Source organism: Vigna unguiculata, chromosome 4 (genome assembly GCF_037176805.1).
Source record: "Vigna unguiculata cultivar grain cowpea cultivar isolate G323 ecotype 2 chromosome 4, ASM3717680v1, whole genome shotgun sequence".
Lineage (NCBI taxonomy): Eukaryota > Viridiplantae > Streptophyta > Magnoliopsida > Fabales > Fabaceae > Vigna > Vigna unguiculata.
In genome coordinates this window covers 38,803,548-38,822,859 of record NC_140795.1, presented here as the reverse complement: position 1 = coordinate 38,822,859, position 19,312 = coordinate 38,803,548, and the positions used below count along the sequence as shown (strand labels likewise).

Here is a 19,312-nt window from a genome sequence, read left to right as displayed (position 1 = left end):
ACATTTATTTTTCATCTTGTATTTTTCTATTACTTTTTCAATTTCAATTTTTATCTATTTATTTCACGTGCACACTGTCTTATATGCATAGTTGTCAAAATTGCGACCCAAAACGTAAGATCGTACGATATTAGAGCTGTCAAAATGGGCCGCTCGGCCCGGCCCAACCCGGTCTACCACGGGTTGGTCACTTAGTGGGCCAACTCAGCCCGGCTCACTTATTAGCGAGCCGAAAAAATTCGAACCCGGTCCGGCCCACCATGGGTTGGTAGGTTAAACGGGTTGACTCACTAGCCCACTTAATTAAAAAAATATAATTTTTTTCCTTAACTCAGAAATTATATTTCGGATTAAAATTTAAATAAACTTGAATACAATCTCAATATAATCCAAAATGATGTTAAACTCCAATACAAACCAAAATAAATAAATAAAAATACAAATTACTATCTAAGATCAAAGCATTCTTGTGACTTATCCAATCTTTTATTGAATGCAATACTTTTTTCAGCAAACTAATTACACTTTTTCCAATAATTATACTTTAATTAGTTGAAGCTAGGTTTCCATTTGTCAACCCACCAATGTGCTTGGTTAAAAACACAGTCCAACATTGCAAAGTCCAACATAATGTGTGTCACCATGCGGGTTGGTGGGCCAACCCGATCCACCACGGGTTCAACCCGGGTGAGCCGGGTTCTTGGTGGGCCGGGTCAAAAATTGACTCGTACTGAAATTTGTAAAAAAATTTCAACCCAACCCGACCCAAACCCGTGGTGGGCCGGGTTGGCCCACGGGTTCTGACCCACTTTGACAGCTCTATACAATACTACGATCTTTTGCATCCTCTCTGATCTCGCTCCACTTTAAACACGCGATCTTCACAGATCGTGTTGGATCTTCACAGGTCCTTGGGAGCGGCAATTTCGATGCAGTCCCTTCCTATTGCGACAGTGCTTCTCTCACAGCCTCTCATCACAATGTCTTCCAACAGTGAGGAAAAATGAGCATATAGAGCTTGTGGCGGCAACGACAGTGACAGCGCCCTCTATTAGCGGCGTCTCTTGCAGCGTCGACTCTCACAACAACATCAACGACGACTTTCGCATCTCACAGCAGCAACTTTCACATCTCGTGCAGCCTCTCTTTGTGAGAGTGACAAAACAGAGACGCATTTTTAAATCCCTAAATCTTTAACCTAATCTTTTAAACTTCCAAAAGTCCAATTTTAAAAGTCCATTTCTGAAAAGTAAAACCCTATACCATAAAAGCTGCACCATAAAACCTACATTGTAAAAATTGCAGGTAAAAGTAAAAAGTTACTATCTCCCTCTCTCTTACGTTTAAAAAAGTGGCATCTAACATTAAAAAGAAAAAGCAGAATTAAAAAATAATAGCCCTTATTATTCCCTCCTTTTATTAAATTAAAAAATCTGCTCTTTAAAAATTAAGAAAATATTTTACATATGAATTTTAGGTGACAATAAAATTTATATGGGCTTCACCTTCGCTCTCAAAAAACAAAACAAAAAAAACTCTACATTTAAGATTTAGTTGTTCTTAAGTAAGTAAAGTGTGAGTAGACGGATATAAAGTTGAACTGATTTTAGAGTTTATTGTTGGATTGCATCAACTTTAAAGATTATAGCATTACATTTAAGAATGGATACATTAAATAATTATGTTTCTGATGTTGGCTAATTTAGATCATTCAACATCAGTTAAAAAATGTTTAGATAATTTAATATTTTTCAATTCAATTGTAACAATATTCTTAGTGAATACTTAATTAAAATGTGAGTAGTAAGCATCGCCTATAATAGATGATAGATACAATATAAGCATAGGTATATCATTAATATGATTAACTTACACATAAATTTAAGGGAAATCTTCATATAATATAATTTTGTCGAATTAAAACAGATGCTGATATATTAACAAATTCTAGGTTTCAATCATTAAGCGTCTAAATATATACTAAACTCAGTATCATTCACCAGTAATCATTACAAGAACAATCTCCATTTTCAAAGTGGTGGAATCTATTGCGATCTCTAACCACAATTTTTCGCCTAGTAATCTTTGCAATAAGCTTGATCATTGCGTGGCAATCATCACATATCCTTAAATTTTTTCCAACTCTAATTGTTGTGAAAGGTTGAGTTGAGATTAGTCCATAGCATATTGCAAGTCTCTCACTATGTACAGCCAAAGCTAATTCCTTTTGTTCATCATCAATATCATGTAAAGCCACCTCAGTTGCAGGTGAATAACCTTCCAACTTTGTCAAATAGTTCAACTCCTCTAACTTTTTGTAGATCTTTTTCCTCTCAGGGTGTCTAAGGTCTCCTGAAAGAAACTCATGAATTGCATTATTAACTTCAATAGAACTACACCCTGGTTCCTTTATCATTCCTCTCTTCTCCATCTTTTCTCTAACTTCTGCAGCATTATTCCATCTTCCCAAGGAAGCATAGAAATTCGACAGCATGATGAATGATCCAGAATCTATTCCAGAATGTTCACTCAAAAGTTTTGCAACTTTTTCTCCTATCTCTATGTTTCTGTGGATTTTACAAGCACTTAATATAGAACATAGCATTTTATCATCAGCTTGTCCTCCCATCCTCAGAATGAAGTCAAAGGCCTCTTCAAGCCTACCTACCCTGCCAAGAATGTCAACCAAGCAGCCATAGTGTTCTACCTCTGGTTCAATCCCATGAACCCTTTTCATTGATTGAAATATCTCACAACCCAAATCCACCAACCCTCCATGGCTGCAAGCATTCAAAACCCCAACAAATGTTATACCATTTGGCCTAACCCTGTGCGTAAGCATTTCCCTAAACAACTCAACAGCTTCAATGCTCTTCCCATGCATAGCCAATCCCCCGATCATGGAATTATAAGTTGACACATCCTTCACTTTCACCCCATCAAACAAAACCTGAGCCTCATCTATGTCACCACACCTCGAATACATGTTGATCAAAGCGCCGGCAACAAACCAGTTAACCTCAATATCACACTTGCATAAGTATGCATGAATCCATCGCCCGAGTTCCAAAGCTCCCAACTGTGAACACGCAGACAAGACACAAACAAAGGTAACCTCATTAGGCTTCACACCCTTCACTTGCATCTCCCTGAACATCTCCAAACCCCTATTGAACTCCCCATTCCTTACCAACCCATCAATCATCAATGTCCAGCACACCGTGTCCCGACTCCTCATCTCATTGAACACCCCAATAGCATCCTCAACCATCCCACAATCGAAACACGAACCCATCATAACGGTACACGCAACAATATCCCGTTCAGGCATTTTATCAAACACATTCCACGCATCCTCCAGGACCCCACATTTCCCATACAATTCAACCAGCTTCAGCGCTATGGACCTATCCAAACTCAACCCATGTTTCAAAACAAGCCCATGAACCTCTCTGCCATTTCCCAAGGCTCGTTGAAGCACACACGCTTTCAACACCGCAGTGACTACATAGCTATCAGCCAAAACATGCTCACGAACCATTTGACCAAACAAGTTGATGGCATCAGTGTAACAGCCAAAGGACACCAACCCATCAATGAGGGAAGTGTAAAGGTACACATTTGGGTTTTGGGTGCAGTAGAAGAGCTTGGTAGCATGATCGATGGAGTTCAGCTTGCAATATTGGCGAAGAAGTTCGAAGGCCACAAAAGGGTCTTGCGAAGTTCCAGTTTTTATGGCGTGGCCGTGAATTGATTGAACATGTTTTGGGTTCCTGCGGTTCTTAAGAAGAAGCGAAATCACGTTTCTACGAAGGTAGGGATCATTGGAGTTGGAATGTGGATTTGATGAGTGATGCTGTAGGTTTAAGGTTATGGCGGGAACTATGGAAATTATCATTTCATTAACAACGTTTTCGTTCTTCCTTGTTTGGTTATGGCCTTTTGCAACTGCAAATTAGCGTTTTGTACCCTATTTGGATCCACGTTTCCTTTCGTCAAACCCTCAGACGTATGAGCTTCAGCTTCTGCTGTTAACATAACACATAGTACTACTATTGTGGAATTTTTTCCTGCAGAATATTTTTTTCACATTTTTGTTTCTTATACAAGACCTACATGCATTTTATTTTCTTAACTACCATTTTACTATTGTGGAATTTTTTCCTGCAGAATATCTTTTTCACATTTTTATTTCTTATACAAGACCTACATGCATTTTATTTTCTTAATTACCATTTTACTATTTACATTTGAAAAAATATATTTTTATTTAAAAAATAAAAAAATAAAAATTTAAAACTACAGAAATATAGAAATTTTGTTTAGAAAAAATAATTTAATTAAAAAAATATAAAAGTAGAAATCTAAAAATTATAACAAAATAAAAAAATTAAATTAACATTTATAAAATAGAAAAAAGTATTGAAATTTATTAAAAAGGTTTTACTTAGAAAACAAATATAAAAATAGAAGTAGGAGGTTTTTTGTGTAATTTATTTTATTTTAAGAAGTTTGAGTATTATAAAATTTGCTTCTTCTTTCCTTAAATAATTTAAACAACAGAAAAATATTTAAAAATTCAGTTTAGAATATGGTTACTTGAGAACCATATTTCAAGTGGTTTTTTGGTACAGCATTGCCACATTAAAGGTAAGAATTCAGCATTCAGCTCCTGAGAGACCAAAGTCTGACATAGAAACAAAGTCATGATATTCTTATAAATACTGTGCATAACGTGCTATGTTGAAAAAAAAATTAATTATGTTATTCGTCACTAAACTATTGAACGTGTTTTTTTTTTCTTCGTTCAAACTTTGATCAATATGTTGTTCTCGTTTTAAAATTTATGGATTTAGTCTTTAGTAACGACATTTATTTTATTTTAGTTTTAACGTGGCTAATAGAGTGTCACGTTATAACCCTGTTTTAAATCACATTGTTTGTTAAACTCGTTAAATTTATGTGCAACATCTATTTTATATATATATATATATATATATATATATATATATATATATATATATATATATATATATATATATATATATATATATATATATATATATATATATATATATATATATAACATGAAAAATTTGGTGAAGTCCCTATGTTTGACTTGAACGACCCCATAATTTTGCATTTAGTTATTGGAGTGATGGTTAGGAGTTTCGTTACAATTACATGGATATAATCTTCGTAATTACACGACATTATGAATTTGTTGGTGACTAATGGTATTGTCACATATATATCCATAGAGGTGTCAATTTGGCTCAGCCCAGAGGGTTTGGCCTTGACCCATGTGGGCTAGGGTCAAAAAAGTCCACATTGAAAAAAAATCTCCAACAAAGAAGTTCACAGGGCCAAAAATCCTACAAAAGTCTTGTGGGCTAGGGCCAACCCATGGGCTTTCATCTTCCACATAAAAAATATATTATTTTCTAAAACATATTACTATTTGTGGGACAGGCCCAAAGAACCAAACAAGCACGACGACTCGAATAGGTCGAATGACCCGGACCTGCTCCACGACTTCAACAAGAATGATGACTCGAACGGACCCGGTGATCCAAACTAACCCAACGACCCGAACGGGCCTGACAACCCGGACAGGCCCGACAACCAGGACAAACCCGACAATACAAACGGGCCCGGCGACATGGACGGGCTCGACAACTCGGACGGGCCCGATGACACGGACGAGCCCGACAACCTAGACGGGCCAAACGAGCCAGATAGGCCCAACGCGCTGGATGGGCTAGACGACCCAGACGAGCCATACGACCTACATGGGCCCGACAACCCGGACGCACCCAACCACCAGGACGGGCCCAACGATCCGAAAGGGTCGGACGACCACGACGGGCCCGACGACCCGGACGGGCCCGACGTCCCAAACAGGCCCAATGACCCAGACAGACCCAACAACCCAAACGGGCCAGACGACCTATATGGACCCAACGACCGGGACGAACCCGATGACCAGGACGGGCCCAACGACCTGAACAAACCCGACAATCCGGACGAACCCGACGACCCGGACGAACCCGACGACCCGAATGAGCCTGACGACCTGAATGGGCCCGACAACCTGGACTGGCCCGACGGCCCGGACGGGCCCAACGACACGGGCGGGCCTAACGATCCGGACGGGCCCAACGACACGGACGGGCCCAACGACCCGAGCGAACCCGGATGAGCCTGACGACCTGAATGGGCTCGAAAACCTGGACAGGCCCGAGGACCTGGACGGGCCCAACGATCCGAATGGATACGACGACCTAGATGACCCAAATGGGCCCAACAACCTAGACACCCCGATGATCCAAACAGGCCCAACGACCCGGACAAGATCGACGACTCAGACAAGCTCGATGATCTAGATAGGCCCAACGACGCGATTAGGCTCGATGATCTAGACAAACCCAACGACCTAATTAGGCCTGTTCGGGTCACCGAGCTATCTGGGTAGTCGTGCTCGTTCGAGTCGTTAGGCCTGTCTGGATCATTAGGCCCGCTCGGGCGGACGGGCGCGTTCGGGTGGACGGGTCCGTCCAGGTCGTCGGCTCGTTTGGCCTATCTGGATAATCGGGCCCGTCAGGGTCATTGGTCCCGTTTGGGTCGTCGGGCCTGTTCGAGTCGTTGGCCCGTCTAGGTCATCAGGCCCTTCTGGGTCGTCGAGCTCGTTCAGGTCTTCGGGCCCGTCCAGGTCATCGCGCACATTTGGCTCGTCGTTTGTCCTGGTCATCGAGCCCGTTCGGGTCGTTGGGTCGTTCGGGTCGTTGGGTCGTTCGGTTTGTTGGGCCGTCCGGGTCATGCGGCATGTTCAAGTCGTTGGGCCTGTTTAGATCATCGGACTCGTTCGGGTCAGCGGGTCCGTTCGGATCTTCGGGCTCGTTAGGATCGTTGGGCCTATCTGGGTTGTCGGGCCCATCCGGATTGCAGGCCCGTTTGGGTCGTTGGGCCTGTCTGGATTATTGGGCTCGTTCGAGTTGTTGGGTTTGTTCGGGTCTTCGGGCCCGTTAGGATCGTTGGGCCCATCCGGGTGGTTGGGCCCATCCGGGTGGTTGGGCCCATCTGGGTCGTAGGGCCCATCCGGGTTGTTGGTCCCATGTGGCTCGTCGTGCCCGTCCGGGTTGTCAGACCCGTTTGGATCGTCGGGCCCATTCGGGTTGCGGGCACGTTCGGGTCATTGGGCCTATCTGGATGATCGGCCCTGTTCGGGTCTTTAGGCCCGTCCGGGTTGTCGGGCCCATCCGGGTCGTCGGGCCCGTTCGGGTTGTTGGGCCTGTCTGGATCATTGGGCTCGTTCGGGTCATTGGGCCCGTTCGGGTCTTCGGGCCCGTTAGGATAGTTGGGTCTGTCCGGGTGGTTGGGCCTGTCTGGGTGGTTGGGCCCGTCCGGGTCGTCAGTCCCATCTGGCTCGTCGGGCCCGTCCGGGTTGTCGGGCCCATCTTGGTCGTCGGGCCCATCCTTGTCATTGGGCCCGTCCTGGTCATTGGGCCCGTTCGAGTCGTTGAGCCCGTCCGGATCATCGAGTCCGTCTGGGTCACTTAACTTGATCTTTGACTCTTTCTTAATGTAGTATTATTTGGGGGCTGACCCACCTTAGCCCTAGTCCTAACTCACTAGAGAGGGGGCTTTGGGGCTGGGGTTTTTTTTGGCCCCCTCATTTGGGGGCCCCCTAAAATGAAGCTTTATGAAGAGTGGGCTAGAGCTGGCCCATGGGCTAGGGGCCAAATTGACACCTCTATATATCCACACGTTCTCAGTATGTTTTCACATCAACACATAAATACACAATTAACAACGTCATTTGTCACGTCAGCAGATTCTTAACATTATATTATATGATAGTAAGAATTGCATCCATTTATTTTTAAAATTTAAAAACCAAACGCTATCAAAGATTAAGATAAAAGCTAAATTTAATTTCGACCTATAATTTAGAAACTAAAAATATATTTAATTTAAAAAAGTTAAATGTTACTCAACAACTTGACTGAAATGTACCGACTGAAATGTTTATAATAAATATCCTGTACCCTAGATTTTGGAAACTAGTTCAATAATAATAATGTTGGGATAGTGACTCACTCTTAGAGAGCCAAGTTGTGATTAGTGACTCACTCTATAATATAATATACATCATATAACTTTGATTCTTCTGAATGCATAATTAAGAGTTGTAATCAAGATATCGACAAAGTAGAGATAAGCTTTTAGTACAACTGGTAATACAATTTGTTAAAGTGTATGGACTTGGTTAACAATTTATACACCTTACTCCATCATTTAGATTATACATCAACTTAGATAATACAGCATGTTCTGTATATAAACAATAATCCACCACTTCATTTCAAATTTACTGATAAACAAAAATAACTACATACAAAAGGCAACATATAACTGATAAAATGGATATACTATTAGTTATAATAAAATGTTCGCATGAAAATATAACAGGAATTATTTGTCATATCATGAAGTACATTTGATCATGAAGCTTATGAATGTACTGAATTATTGATCAACCTGTTACAGGGAAATACAACACAGCAACTTCTTCTCTGATCACGAAGTAATCTCCATTTTAGAATGCCATAAATTATTCACAAATTCTTTGACATTTTCATAAGAACTACCACCTTCACTAGCAGCGGTTACTGCAAAACTCCTCCATTGAATGGCATTGTTCTTCATTTCTTTACATCCATTCATTATTTCATCTATACAGTGCTTCAGAGTTTCTCGTCGCACAACCTTTTTCTCATCAACCAGAGCTCTGGTTCCAATTTTCCAAACGTCTGAAACAAGCTTTGCATTTGTGCTCTGATCTGCCAAATATGGTACTGCAACTGTTGGAACTCCCAAGCACAAAGTTTCTAAAGTGGAATTCCAACCACAGTGTGTCACAAAACACCCAACAGCCTCATGAGCAAGAACTTTCAATTGGGAACACCATGTTACTACCAAACCCTTTTCTGTTTTTTTCTCAAAATCTTTAGGAAGTTTGGTTTCTTCAGAGGCTCTCACCACCCACAAGAAATAACTTGAACACTCTCTCAAACAACAAGCTATTTCTTCCATTTGCTCTTCACCAAACGAAACAATACTCCCAAATGATACATAAACAACACACCCTTTTGGCTTATCATCTAACCATTCCATGCATTCTTCACTCTTGAATTCTGTGACCCCATAATCTTTGTCATCTTCCCATTGTTTATCTAGAAAGAAAGATGGAATGTTTGGTCCTATAGTCTTAAATTGTGGCCAAACCTTCACCATCCAATCTGATATCTAAAAGAGTTTTCTAGTCACTACAGATTATAAGAAAAGTTCTCATGTAGTTAAACACAATCTATATATTGAAATTGTTTGGTTGTTACCTCTTTTTCCAGCTCATAGAAGGTGTTGCAGAGGATCCAATCAGCTTTGTGAATACTGGAGAACTGAGAAACTACAAAATCAAGATAAGTAACATACTCACCGAAGAAGAAACTAGGCATGTCCTCATGATAAAGTTTAGGCATGGCTGGAAGGGAAATCTCATGTTCTGTGAGTGGAACCTGCAACTTCCCCAAGAGAACATGATAGTATATACTATTCACAATCATGTTTTGAGTGAGATAAGTTGCTACAACAATCCCAAATCTCTTAGCAACATCTGGTGCCCAAGATAAGAATGAATCATAGACAACACAATCAACATGGTCATCGCTTGATCTACCAAGTTTCTCAAGAAGCTCAGAAAAGGTGAGTGGCCCAACTTGCCAAAAGCGTTCCAAATAGGTTTGGAAGCTACCAGCCTCTTTTAGTCCACCATTGTCAAACCCATCAGAGATGGTTTCAAGGGCAATAGAAGGAGGCACAGTTTGCAAGATATTGTAGTAGAAACGAGTTGTGACAAGAGTTATTCTCACCCCTTGCCGTTCCAGTAGTTTTGAGAATTGAAGCATGGGATTGATGTGACCTTGAGCTGGATATGCCAGCACCAAACAATGTGCCCTCCTAGCCATGGTTTTCTTCTCCATTTTTTGTGATGAATCTCTCAACTTGTTCTTCTTGGGTGACTGCTTGCGGTTTTGAAGAGTTGAGGGGTTGATTTATTCAATGTTAGACATGAAAAGGACAAAGTGTGGACGACATGTGAATCAAGTGTTGAATTTGGAATAGGTGACAACATGTACTTCTCTATTATTGATTTCCATATATGAAACATTGAAGGAAAATAATATTATTTGTAAGAACTTTTCATCTCATTTAATGGTTACCAAATTTTTTAAATTATGGTAAAGGAATACTTCTCTACACTCTTCTTAATAATTTAACTTCTAAATTATACGCTTCAAAGGACTTAAGGAACTAATAATTTTGTTATCAGCTTTGGCTTTACGATGAACGTTAATGTTTTAATATTAAGTTTGATAATAAAATTGTTGTTAATTACCTTATATTTTGAAGGGTAAAAAGATAAAAGGGTATTTAAATAGTTTTAGATCTCGATTTCTAAGCTATATGAAACTTTTGAGGTGATAGAAACAACAAACAAAATTCAATGTTATATAGTTATTAACATTTAATTAGCATTGTACTTCCGTGTAACTCTAAAACAATGGACATTAATTCATTACCATCCATCCTTTAAGATTATGTAGTATCGGTTAAGTCAATGCTAATTCATCATTAACTTTTAAGTTATTATTTTTATTTAAAACAATTTAGAATTAGTCAAGATGAAGCTAATGTATTTTTATTTTAAAACTTATTTAAATTAGCATTGGTAGTTGACGTTAAATAAAATCTATTTTTAATATTAATTTAATTTATGTCAATTTGACCACTTAATGACAATAACTTCAAAAAAGAAATCTTGTATAATGTCTTTATATTCAACAAAAGTAATATATAAATGGAGTAAAATAGAAAAAAGAAATTATAGTGGATGAAGGAGTTGAATGTAATATGAATGGAGGATATCAAGAGAAAAATGTGGAGGAAAGAGATGAAAAAAAAATGTGGACAAATAAGTATGAATGAAAAAGACGTGTGTGATGAGATTTATATAGCGAGTGAGAGTGAAAACTTATGAGTGAAGAGATTTGTCATTTTTGAATGGACCTTCAAATTAAAAGTAAATTTGTAGCTTATATTTGTTATGCTGAGATGGTGAGCAAGACTTGACCATCATATCGTTGACATATACTTATATACTCCGACCAATGAAGTCATAAAACACCCTTTTCATAAGCTTCTGATATCTCACCCCTGCATTTTTTAGACTGAAAGGCATGACCTCGTAATAATAATTAGTCCCTTTTGTTATAAAAGTTGTCTTGAGCTTATCTCCCTCCGCCTTGAGGATCTAGTTTTAAGTTGAGTAAGCGTCAAGGAAACTCAACACCTCTTGTCCAACAACCCCATCAACTAGTCAATCTTGTTGAGATCCATGTACTTGGTACACATGTTCCATTTTCCGTGAGCTTTCATGATCAATAGAACGTTGGTGAGCCATGTCATATAATGTGTCTCTCGCACAAATCCTGCATGGAGAAACCTTTCCACCTCGGCCTTGGTGGTCAATCTCCTCTCTTCTCCCAACTTTCTCTTCTTTTAGGATATCGGCTTGGCTTCTCTGAAGACAAGTATCTTATGACAAGCTATTCTCGAATCAACGCTTAGCAAGTCTGTCGTAGTCCAAGTAAGCAACTTCATATTCTCAACGAGTACATGTCCTACTACTTTCTCATCTTCTCCCTTCTAGGTGACTCCTATCTTTAAACCTCAACCTTTCTACAAAACAAAAAGCTTGGTGTCTCCGACAACCTCGATCCTGATGTCACTACCTACTCTGGGATCTAGTAGGCAATCCTTAACCTCCAAGACAAAGTTGATAATTCTCCCTTTTTCAACATTGTTGAAGGTGTACCAAGGGATCGACAACTAGAGACTCGTTATGTAATATTCTAGGATTGTCTTATGATTTACATGGAAAGTGATGATATACCCATATGTGAATGGGAATTTCATCACCAAATGTGAGGTTAATACAATTGCACTAAGCTGATTTAGGGAAGGTCTGCCTAGAAGAATGTTATTGGATGTTCTAGCATCCACCACCAAAAACTGAATAGGTATCATTTTCGTTAGTCTTCCTCTCCAAACGTAGTGTATAAGTCAATATACCATTTGGTATTTATCTTTTGTCCTAAAAAGCTTATTATTTGTTCATCATATAGATGCATGGCATCCTCCAACAACTCCAACTTCTTAAACATCTTCTAGTATAAGATGTCAACTCCCTTGGTCAACTAGCATTTTCTTGACGAAGAAGTTCTCAATCGCCACCATGACGACCATAGGGTCATCCTACTCAAGATCTAGGACTTTAAAGTCAGCATCAATAAATATGATATGAGATGTAACATCCTGGTTGGATATTACTAATTTTTAATAAATGAAAATAGAAATTTTAAATAAACCTCATTTAATATAAAGTCTTTTCCCAAAATGCGGGAAATTTAAAATTATTTATTACATTAGGAGTGATCCAAAATCCATAATACATAAAACTCAATTACAACGTCAAAGTTTGGTTACATAAAGTTTTACAAAATTAATCATAACTAATAAACTTTGATAACGTTTTTCCCATGCTAGCCCCTCTCTGACTCTATGCCTCAACGGAACCACCTACAACATCATTTGCTCCTGTGTAACGCATTATACGATCATCGTCAAACACAAGCAAATAGGGTGAGCTAACATATAAACATATATATACAATTCAAAATATGCATACATTCCTTAAAGGAACTCTATCCTTTGATTCCATACCACATGGTCACCACCATGTTATCCATGTTCTACGTCTTTAGATGATAACTGCAAGATATCCTTTTGTTGCCTCCACCTACAAGTCACACCTTGTAGAACACGTGTGGGAAACCTGTTACGAACCAGACTCCGTAATGCTAGGTGAAGTTCCCAATATGAACTATAGTTCGTATTCGTCCTAAGACTACCAAACTCGCTAGCTAACGCCAAAGAGGGCAATCTTCTTGGACCCATCCGTACGAGCCACAACTCGCACACTCACATCGATAACACTCGCTAATTTGAGCTACAACTCAAGGATTCCTCGTGTTCATCTGTCATCCCGAGCCACAACTCAAGAGATGTAATTATGAGTCACAACTCAAGGAATGTCACGTGTTTACCCTATATCCCGAGCCACAACTCAAGGGATACCATTTCGAGCCACAACTCAAGGAATGCTACAACAAAGTTCATCCTTAAGGTATCACCCAAAGCCTTGTAGACCATGCACATCCAAATCACACAAGCAATTACTTGACTATGGACCCAGGATATACATGCTTCCACGAACCTATCCGTTCGTGATCTTACCTCTACGAACCTTCCCGCTCGTAGTCCAACTCCACGGACCTCCCCGCCCGTAGTCCAACACACGTGATCCAACAACTACGAACATCCCCGCTCGCAGCAGCCCTCAAGTGTGAGCACGAAACATACGAACTTCCCCGCTCATATCCTCACACGAGAGCATCATAATATGAATTCTCGCTCATATTATCACGTGTTCACCACCAACCATGAACCTACCCATTCATGACATAGTCAAGCATCTCTTGGTCCAAGTCCAACATCGCAAACACGCAAAATGCAAACCAAAAGAGCACATTGCTCACTTCGCTATCGCTTGGCACTGCCTAAGCACCGTCGGGCGAAATCACAATGCAGACCGCCTGGTAGACACCTCTTGTCGCCAGGCGCTAGTCAAATCCTGATCCAGTGTTTTTAAGGCTATCGCCTAGCGGGTCACTCCTCACCGCCAGGCGTCACACATTCTAGGGATATCCCTGATGGTCCTATCGTCTAGCAGTCTTCCCCGCACCGCTAGGCGCTATACCAATGATGAGCAAACACTAGTTTTGCACCTTGGAACAGGTTCTAATGAACCTAACCACCAAAAGCCCATCACTCCAGTTCGTCACACTACATATTCAATCATCTCGACATAACACAATTACTATATACTTCTACACCTTAAGCATAATTATACACTCACATGTATTCACAATTTGAATCATACCAATGCATATAACTTACAATATAAATCATACTTTTTAGGAATATATCACAGGAACCAATGATACCATCCAACTCATGCAATTGTCATAAAAGTATCTCAACCCATTCCCAAGTTTATTCTTTGTGACCCAATATCTCAAGCTAACCTAACCTCAATAACTACACAACACATTAGTCTCTCGTTGGTTAATTTAGGCCCATTTTAGTGAGACATCTTATGTATTAGGATTACACCCAAGACCAGAATTCACGTTCAGCATACAACTTACACCTAATCATAATTTGGCAGTCCTTTATCTACATTATCCTTTCATTCCTCTGACTTATCTAGAACAAGTTTAGCGTTATTACATGTTCACCAACCACACATTAGACACTCCACTACGTAATACCTCACATTATCTCATTATACCATTTCCCTGATTCAAAATGAACCCACACGGGAATCCATCTCATTGTCAAAACATAGTCCACCAAAAGGTTGTTGGACATTGGCCGTCGCCTAGCAGTAAGTCTGTACCGCCAGGCGGTGTGTCAATTTCTAGGTAAACCAACTTTCACTGTACCTGCGAGAAACCCTAAAATTCCCAAATCCCACCAATTATTCAATTTCTTACCCCAACAAATAATTAGTGTTCCATACTATATCTATGCACAATTTAAACATTAACGCACATGGTATCACACTCCTTTTTGTAACATCCCTAAAGAATATTACTTAAAAATAAATAAATACAATAAATAATTTAAGACAAAGTTTGTCTAGTTAATAATCCCAACGCGGGAAAATTTAATTTTAGTAAATAGCGCGCACTAAAACTCATAACATAACATTAAAGTGTTACAAGTTTCCAAAATTCATGTTCATGATAAAACGTAGTAAATACACGAGAGAAAAACCCTAGCTCTAATCCCCAAAGCTAGCCCTCACTCCGTCGGCTGGACATCATCAGCTCCACCTGTTTCAACATCTGCTCCCGTGTAACGAATCACACGATCATTGCCATACACAAACACACAAACAAGAAAGGGTGAGTTGAGAAAAATAAAATAAGAGATATACAATATGCAAAATAAAGTATACACCCATCTTATCCATTCTACATAGTTCTTGGCCAAGACCTTAACCCCAAGGCTTTATAGCCTTCAAATCACACAACTGGTTAGCCTTGGACTCGGGAATATGACGCTCACACGAACCTGCCCACTCGTGGTCCTGCCTCTATGAACCTCCTCGCTCGTAGTCCTGCTCTACGAACCTTCCTGCTCGTAGTCCTGCTCTACGGACCTACCCGCCCATAGTCCAACACATGTGATCCACCAGCCCCGTACCTCCCCGCACGTGGCATCTCTCAACGTGAGCACGAAACATACGAACCTACCTCGCTTGTATCCCCACGTGAGCGTAACTGGATATGAACCTTCCCGCTCATATCATCACATGTCAATCACCATCCATGAACCTACTCGCTCATGGCACAGCATCTCCCGATCCAAGCATAATGTCATTGTCAATTAAAAGCAACACACACAACTTGTAACCTGTTGCACAACCGCCTGGCGTATCAGCCAGCACCACCTGGCGAAACAGGCTCAGACCGCCTGGCGGTTCATGTCCCACCGCTAGGCGCCAGCGCTCTTTCAGCGCCATTGTATCCCAAGCACCGCCTGGCGGAGCACACCCTTGCCGCAGGCGCCCCGCTTTGTAGAGACCTCTGTAGTGGTTTCTATCGCCTGGCGCACGCCCCCGTGCCGCCAGGCGCTACACCAGTGACCACACCCTATCTGATATTTTTGCATAGGCCAGCGCACATGAACTTACACCATTAAACCACGCCAAGTTAAGCTTGTTCCCTTACTGTTCAACTTCGAAATGAAGGATTAGTGGCACCTCAATCTTGGTCTGTTACCATGATTTATACCCTAACTCACTCTAGTCATGATTTGACATTTAGTAACCTTAATATCACATCCTCACAGGGTCTATTTTAATTAAACACTCTTACCACTTAGTCCAGTACTCCCATTCTGGAATTTCTAAACACCAAACTGTTATTACCACTTATCACACTACTACTCTTGGTTCATTCATGGTAGTTCAACTTATTCATCTATTTGTACCTCCCAACCCTAATCCATCTTTCCTAGTGACCTACTCTAGTGAAGAAACATGATTTAGTCCTCTCTTAGACTGCTCCAGCCTCACCTCAGAGCCTCTCCCACCCTGAACATCATTGAGTCACAATAATCTCGACTCTTATAGTTGATCAATCCACATATTCTTACCACAACCAATTATTACAGATCCAACATTCCAAGCTTCCTATTTTAATTATCGTTTCATGTCCATTTCATTCACAATCCAATCACAGCCACGTTCCTTCCTCAGACCACCTCGCCAATTCCCCTATCATCCCTGTGACGTCGCTACTGCTTGGCGATCAGTAAGAGACCGTCGGGCGGCGCATCAGATTATGGGTACAGACCCAATTTTCTGTACTCGCGAACCCTTTCCCCCCACTCACAGATTCAGTCATCTTATTCAATATGGTTTCGCACTAACGCATTCTCAGATTGTCCAATCCCTAATACTTACGCACCCATCAAATGATGAAATTACCCATTCTATTAGGAATTCTCCATGTTCGACTCACTTTATATAATCACAAACACTTAATACCAAGCACATCATCACTTACTACAATCCATTAAACATATCAATCGAAAGAAAACAACAACACATCACAAAATCCACGAAAAGATATCAGAAACAACATTATACAGCATGCACCGCCTGGCGGGTCAAACTCGCCACCAAGCAACTCAAACAACAACACCCAGAATTGGGTTAACTCTGATGCACCGCCTGACGGCACATACATGCCCGCCACGCGGTTTTTGGACAGATTTCCAGAATTCACGAACGATAGCACCATTCACCACGAAAACTCATACAATTCAATCCATTTCAACGCAGTACATTGTTTATGAATCAAAAAGCATTAAAACAACTCCCCTTACCTCTGATCCTCGCTCCAAACTCGGATTGAATGCAACCTTTAATTCAAAACCACCCTTATCATGTGCTTGCACTCTCACAATGGCCTGCACTCCACTCCGTGCTTTACACCGTGCCAAATACCTCAGAAACCTTCTCTCAAACCTTCACACTCAACCCTCAGCCTCTGCCCTCTAATCTCTTTTCCTTTCTCACAATCACTCTCTCTTAATTACCCTTTTAGTGCCTTACACGAATTTTAATAAAAAATTACACTAAGGCCAGTCAATGTTTAATTATCCCTCTGTTTTCCAGCCCTTAAGTTACCTCCCCATTGGCTGCTAGGTTTCTAACCCTTTCATATTCATGCCAAAGGAAAAATTGGCAAAAAATAAATTATTTAGTTCTCAACAAGGTTTGAACCCACACTCATACACATACCAAACCAAGGCCAAACCATTCAACCAATCCAGAGTTCATGATAACTCCTACAATTCTAGGAATTTATCATCACACCACGCATTCAATATATAAGTACACAAAAACACATAATTTAAATAACATCCAAGTGGCACACATAGGACTTGAACCCAAGTCCTCTCACACAATCCAAGTACTTTCAACCACTTGAGCTAGTACTTTTCCACATCATAATTCCTCACATTAATTGCTTTAAATGTTTCTATTACCCGCCATAATTAAATAATTATTTAAATAACTATTTAATTTTCTCAGGTCTTACACTTTTAAACATTATCACCATGACTCACGTTATACGCCAAAGAGCTTGCATCGCCTAGCAGGGCCTGATTACCACCAGGTGGTTTCTAGCAATTTCAAGAAACCTGGTCTATAATGCATGAGTCGCCTAGTGACTAGTCACCTTCCAGCAAGGTCTTGAATATACCAACTAATTTTAGCAGAAAGAAAGTTTAATTTGTGTCTACCAAGGTTCGAGCACACAACCATCCAATCCCAAAGCAAGTGCACAACCAATTCAACCAATTCATAATTCGTGATAATTCCTATAAATCTAAAATTGTATTATCACTCATCATATTCAAGCATTTATTATTAAAATAATAAACAATTAAAATAACACACAAATTGCATACACTGGACTCAAACCTAAGTCTTTTCAACATGCCTAAATACTCTCAACCACTTTAGCTAGTACTATTTCACGTCATAAAAGCTAACATTAATTGTCATAAAAGCTCCCACTACCCACATTTATTAATTATTTATTTATTTAATTAATTAAATTTCTCGTGTCTTACCTGAGACATCCTCCTCATTGCAGACCTAGATACAATGTTGATGAACTATATCGCTCTTAGATATCTCTTTCGAGTTGAAGTTGATGAACCTCCTCAAGCAAATCCTCCTGAAATGGTATTAATAACCCTTTTGAACGTGGTTTAGGCTCTGGGTGTCTTTCCTCCTATTGGGTTGGTGCTTCTCTATATCTTTCATCTCGATCTTGAACCATGTGACCATCTCTCTTGCCATTAAACCTTCCCGATCGGTTCACCTTGTGAACTACCAACATCATCTCTTGGATAAGCTCTTCAATCTTGTCCTCAAGGGCTACACACTCATCGGTCGTATAATGGCAATGCATCCTCATGTTAGCATTTTGAGGTGTTTGTGACTTCCTAGGAGTCACCAATAGATAAACCTAAAGAACCTCCTCCAAGACGCGATATTTGGGAGCATTAAGAGGGGTATACCTTGTGGGCTAGATCCCAATCTAATGACTTCTCTTCTGTTGACATGGTCTTGACCCTTACCTTATTTCTAAAATCTTTCAACTCTTCTAGCTCCATGAACTTTGTAGCCCTTTGCCTCAGCCCATCCAGATCTGCAATTGGTGTCATGCACAAGTCATGTGCAAAAGGTCCTTGTCGCAAAGTCGTCACCATATGAAGTAAGCCCACCTTGGGATTCAGATTTCTGATATTGAGAGCCACATTTCCAAAACGCTTCATAAAGGCCCATAGAGATTTTGCTTTTTTTCTTGCATTATATTCGTAAGTGTTATGGAGATAAGATGGTGAGGTTTGCTTGTTGCAAACTGTGTCCCAAAATGAGTCACTAAAGTATTGAAAAAATCTATGGATAAAGGATAGTAAACCAATTCAGAGTTTCTCCTTTTAGAGATGTGGGGAAAACCCCACACATGACGAC

At 40.2% G+C, this 19,312-nt stretch overlaps 2 protein-coding genes across 2 annotated transcripts; both read right to left on the bottom strand.

The window, feature by feature from the left end:
- Nucleotides 1-1,880: 1,880 nt before the first annotated feature.
- Nucleotides 1,881-4,098, bottom strand: OTP80 (Tetratricopeptide repeat (TPR)-like superfamily protein). Its single transcript, XM_028067906.2, has one exon. The coding sequence runs from the start codon at nucleotides 3,896-3,898 to the stop codon at nucleotides 1,997-1,999; it is 1,902 nt and encodes a 633-aa protein (XP_027923707.1). The 5' UTR covers nucleotides 3,899-4,098; the 3' UTR covers nucleotides 1,881-1,996.
- Nucleotides 4,099-8,412: 4,314 nt separating this feature from the next.
- Nucleotides 8,413-10,141, bottom strand: LOC114181669 (mogroside I-E synthase-like). Its single transcript, XM_028068180.2, has 2 exons — nucleotides 9,399-10,141; nucleotides 8,413-9,309 (listed from the first exon to the last, which is right to left on the bottom strand). The coding sequence occupies exons 1-2, from the start codon at nucleotides 10,041-10,043 to the stop codon at nucleotides 8,581-8,583; spliced, it is 1,374 nt and encodes a 457-aa protein (XP_027923981.1). The 5' UTR covers nucleotides 10,044-10,141; the 3' UTR covers nucleotides 8,413-8,580.
- Nucleotides 10,142-19,312: the final 9,171 nt, after the last annotated feature.

Coding starts and splice junctions, on each gene's coding strand:
- LOC114181669 (XM_028068180.2), bottom strand. CDS start 10,043: ATGGAGAAGAAAACCATGGCTAGGAGGGCACATTGTTTGGTGCTGGCA. Junction 9,310..9,398: donor TCTATGAGCTGGAAAAAGAG/GTAACAACCAAA, acceptor AAACTCTTTTAG/ATATCAGATTGGATGGTGAA.
- OTP80 (XM_028067906.2), bottom strand. CDS start 3,898: ATGATAATTTCCATAGTTCCCGCCATAACCTTAAACCTACAGCATCAC.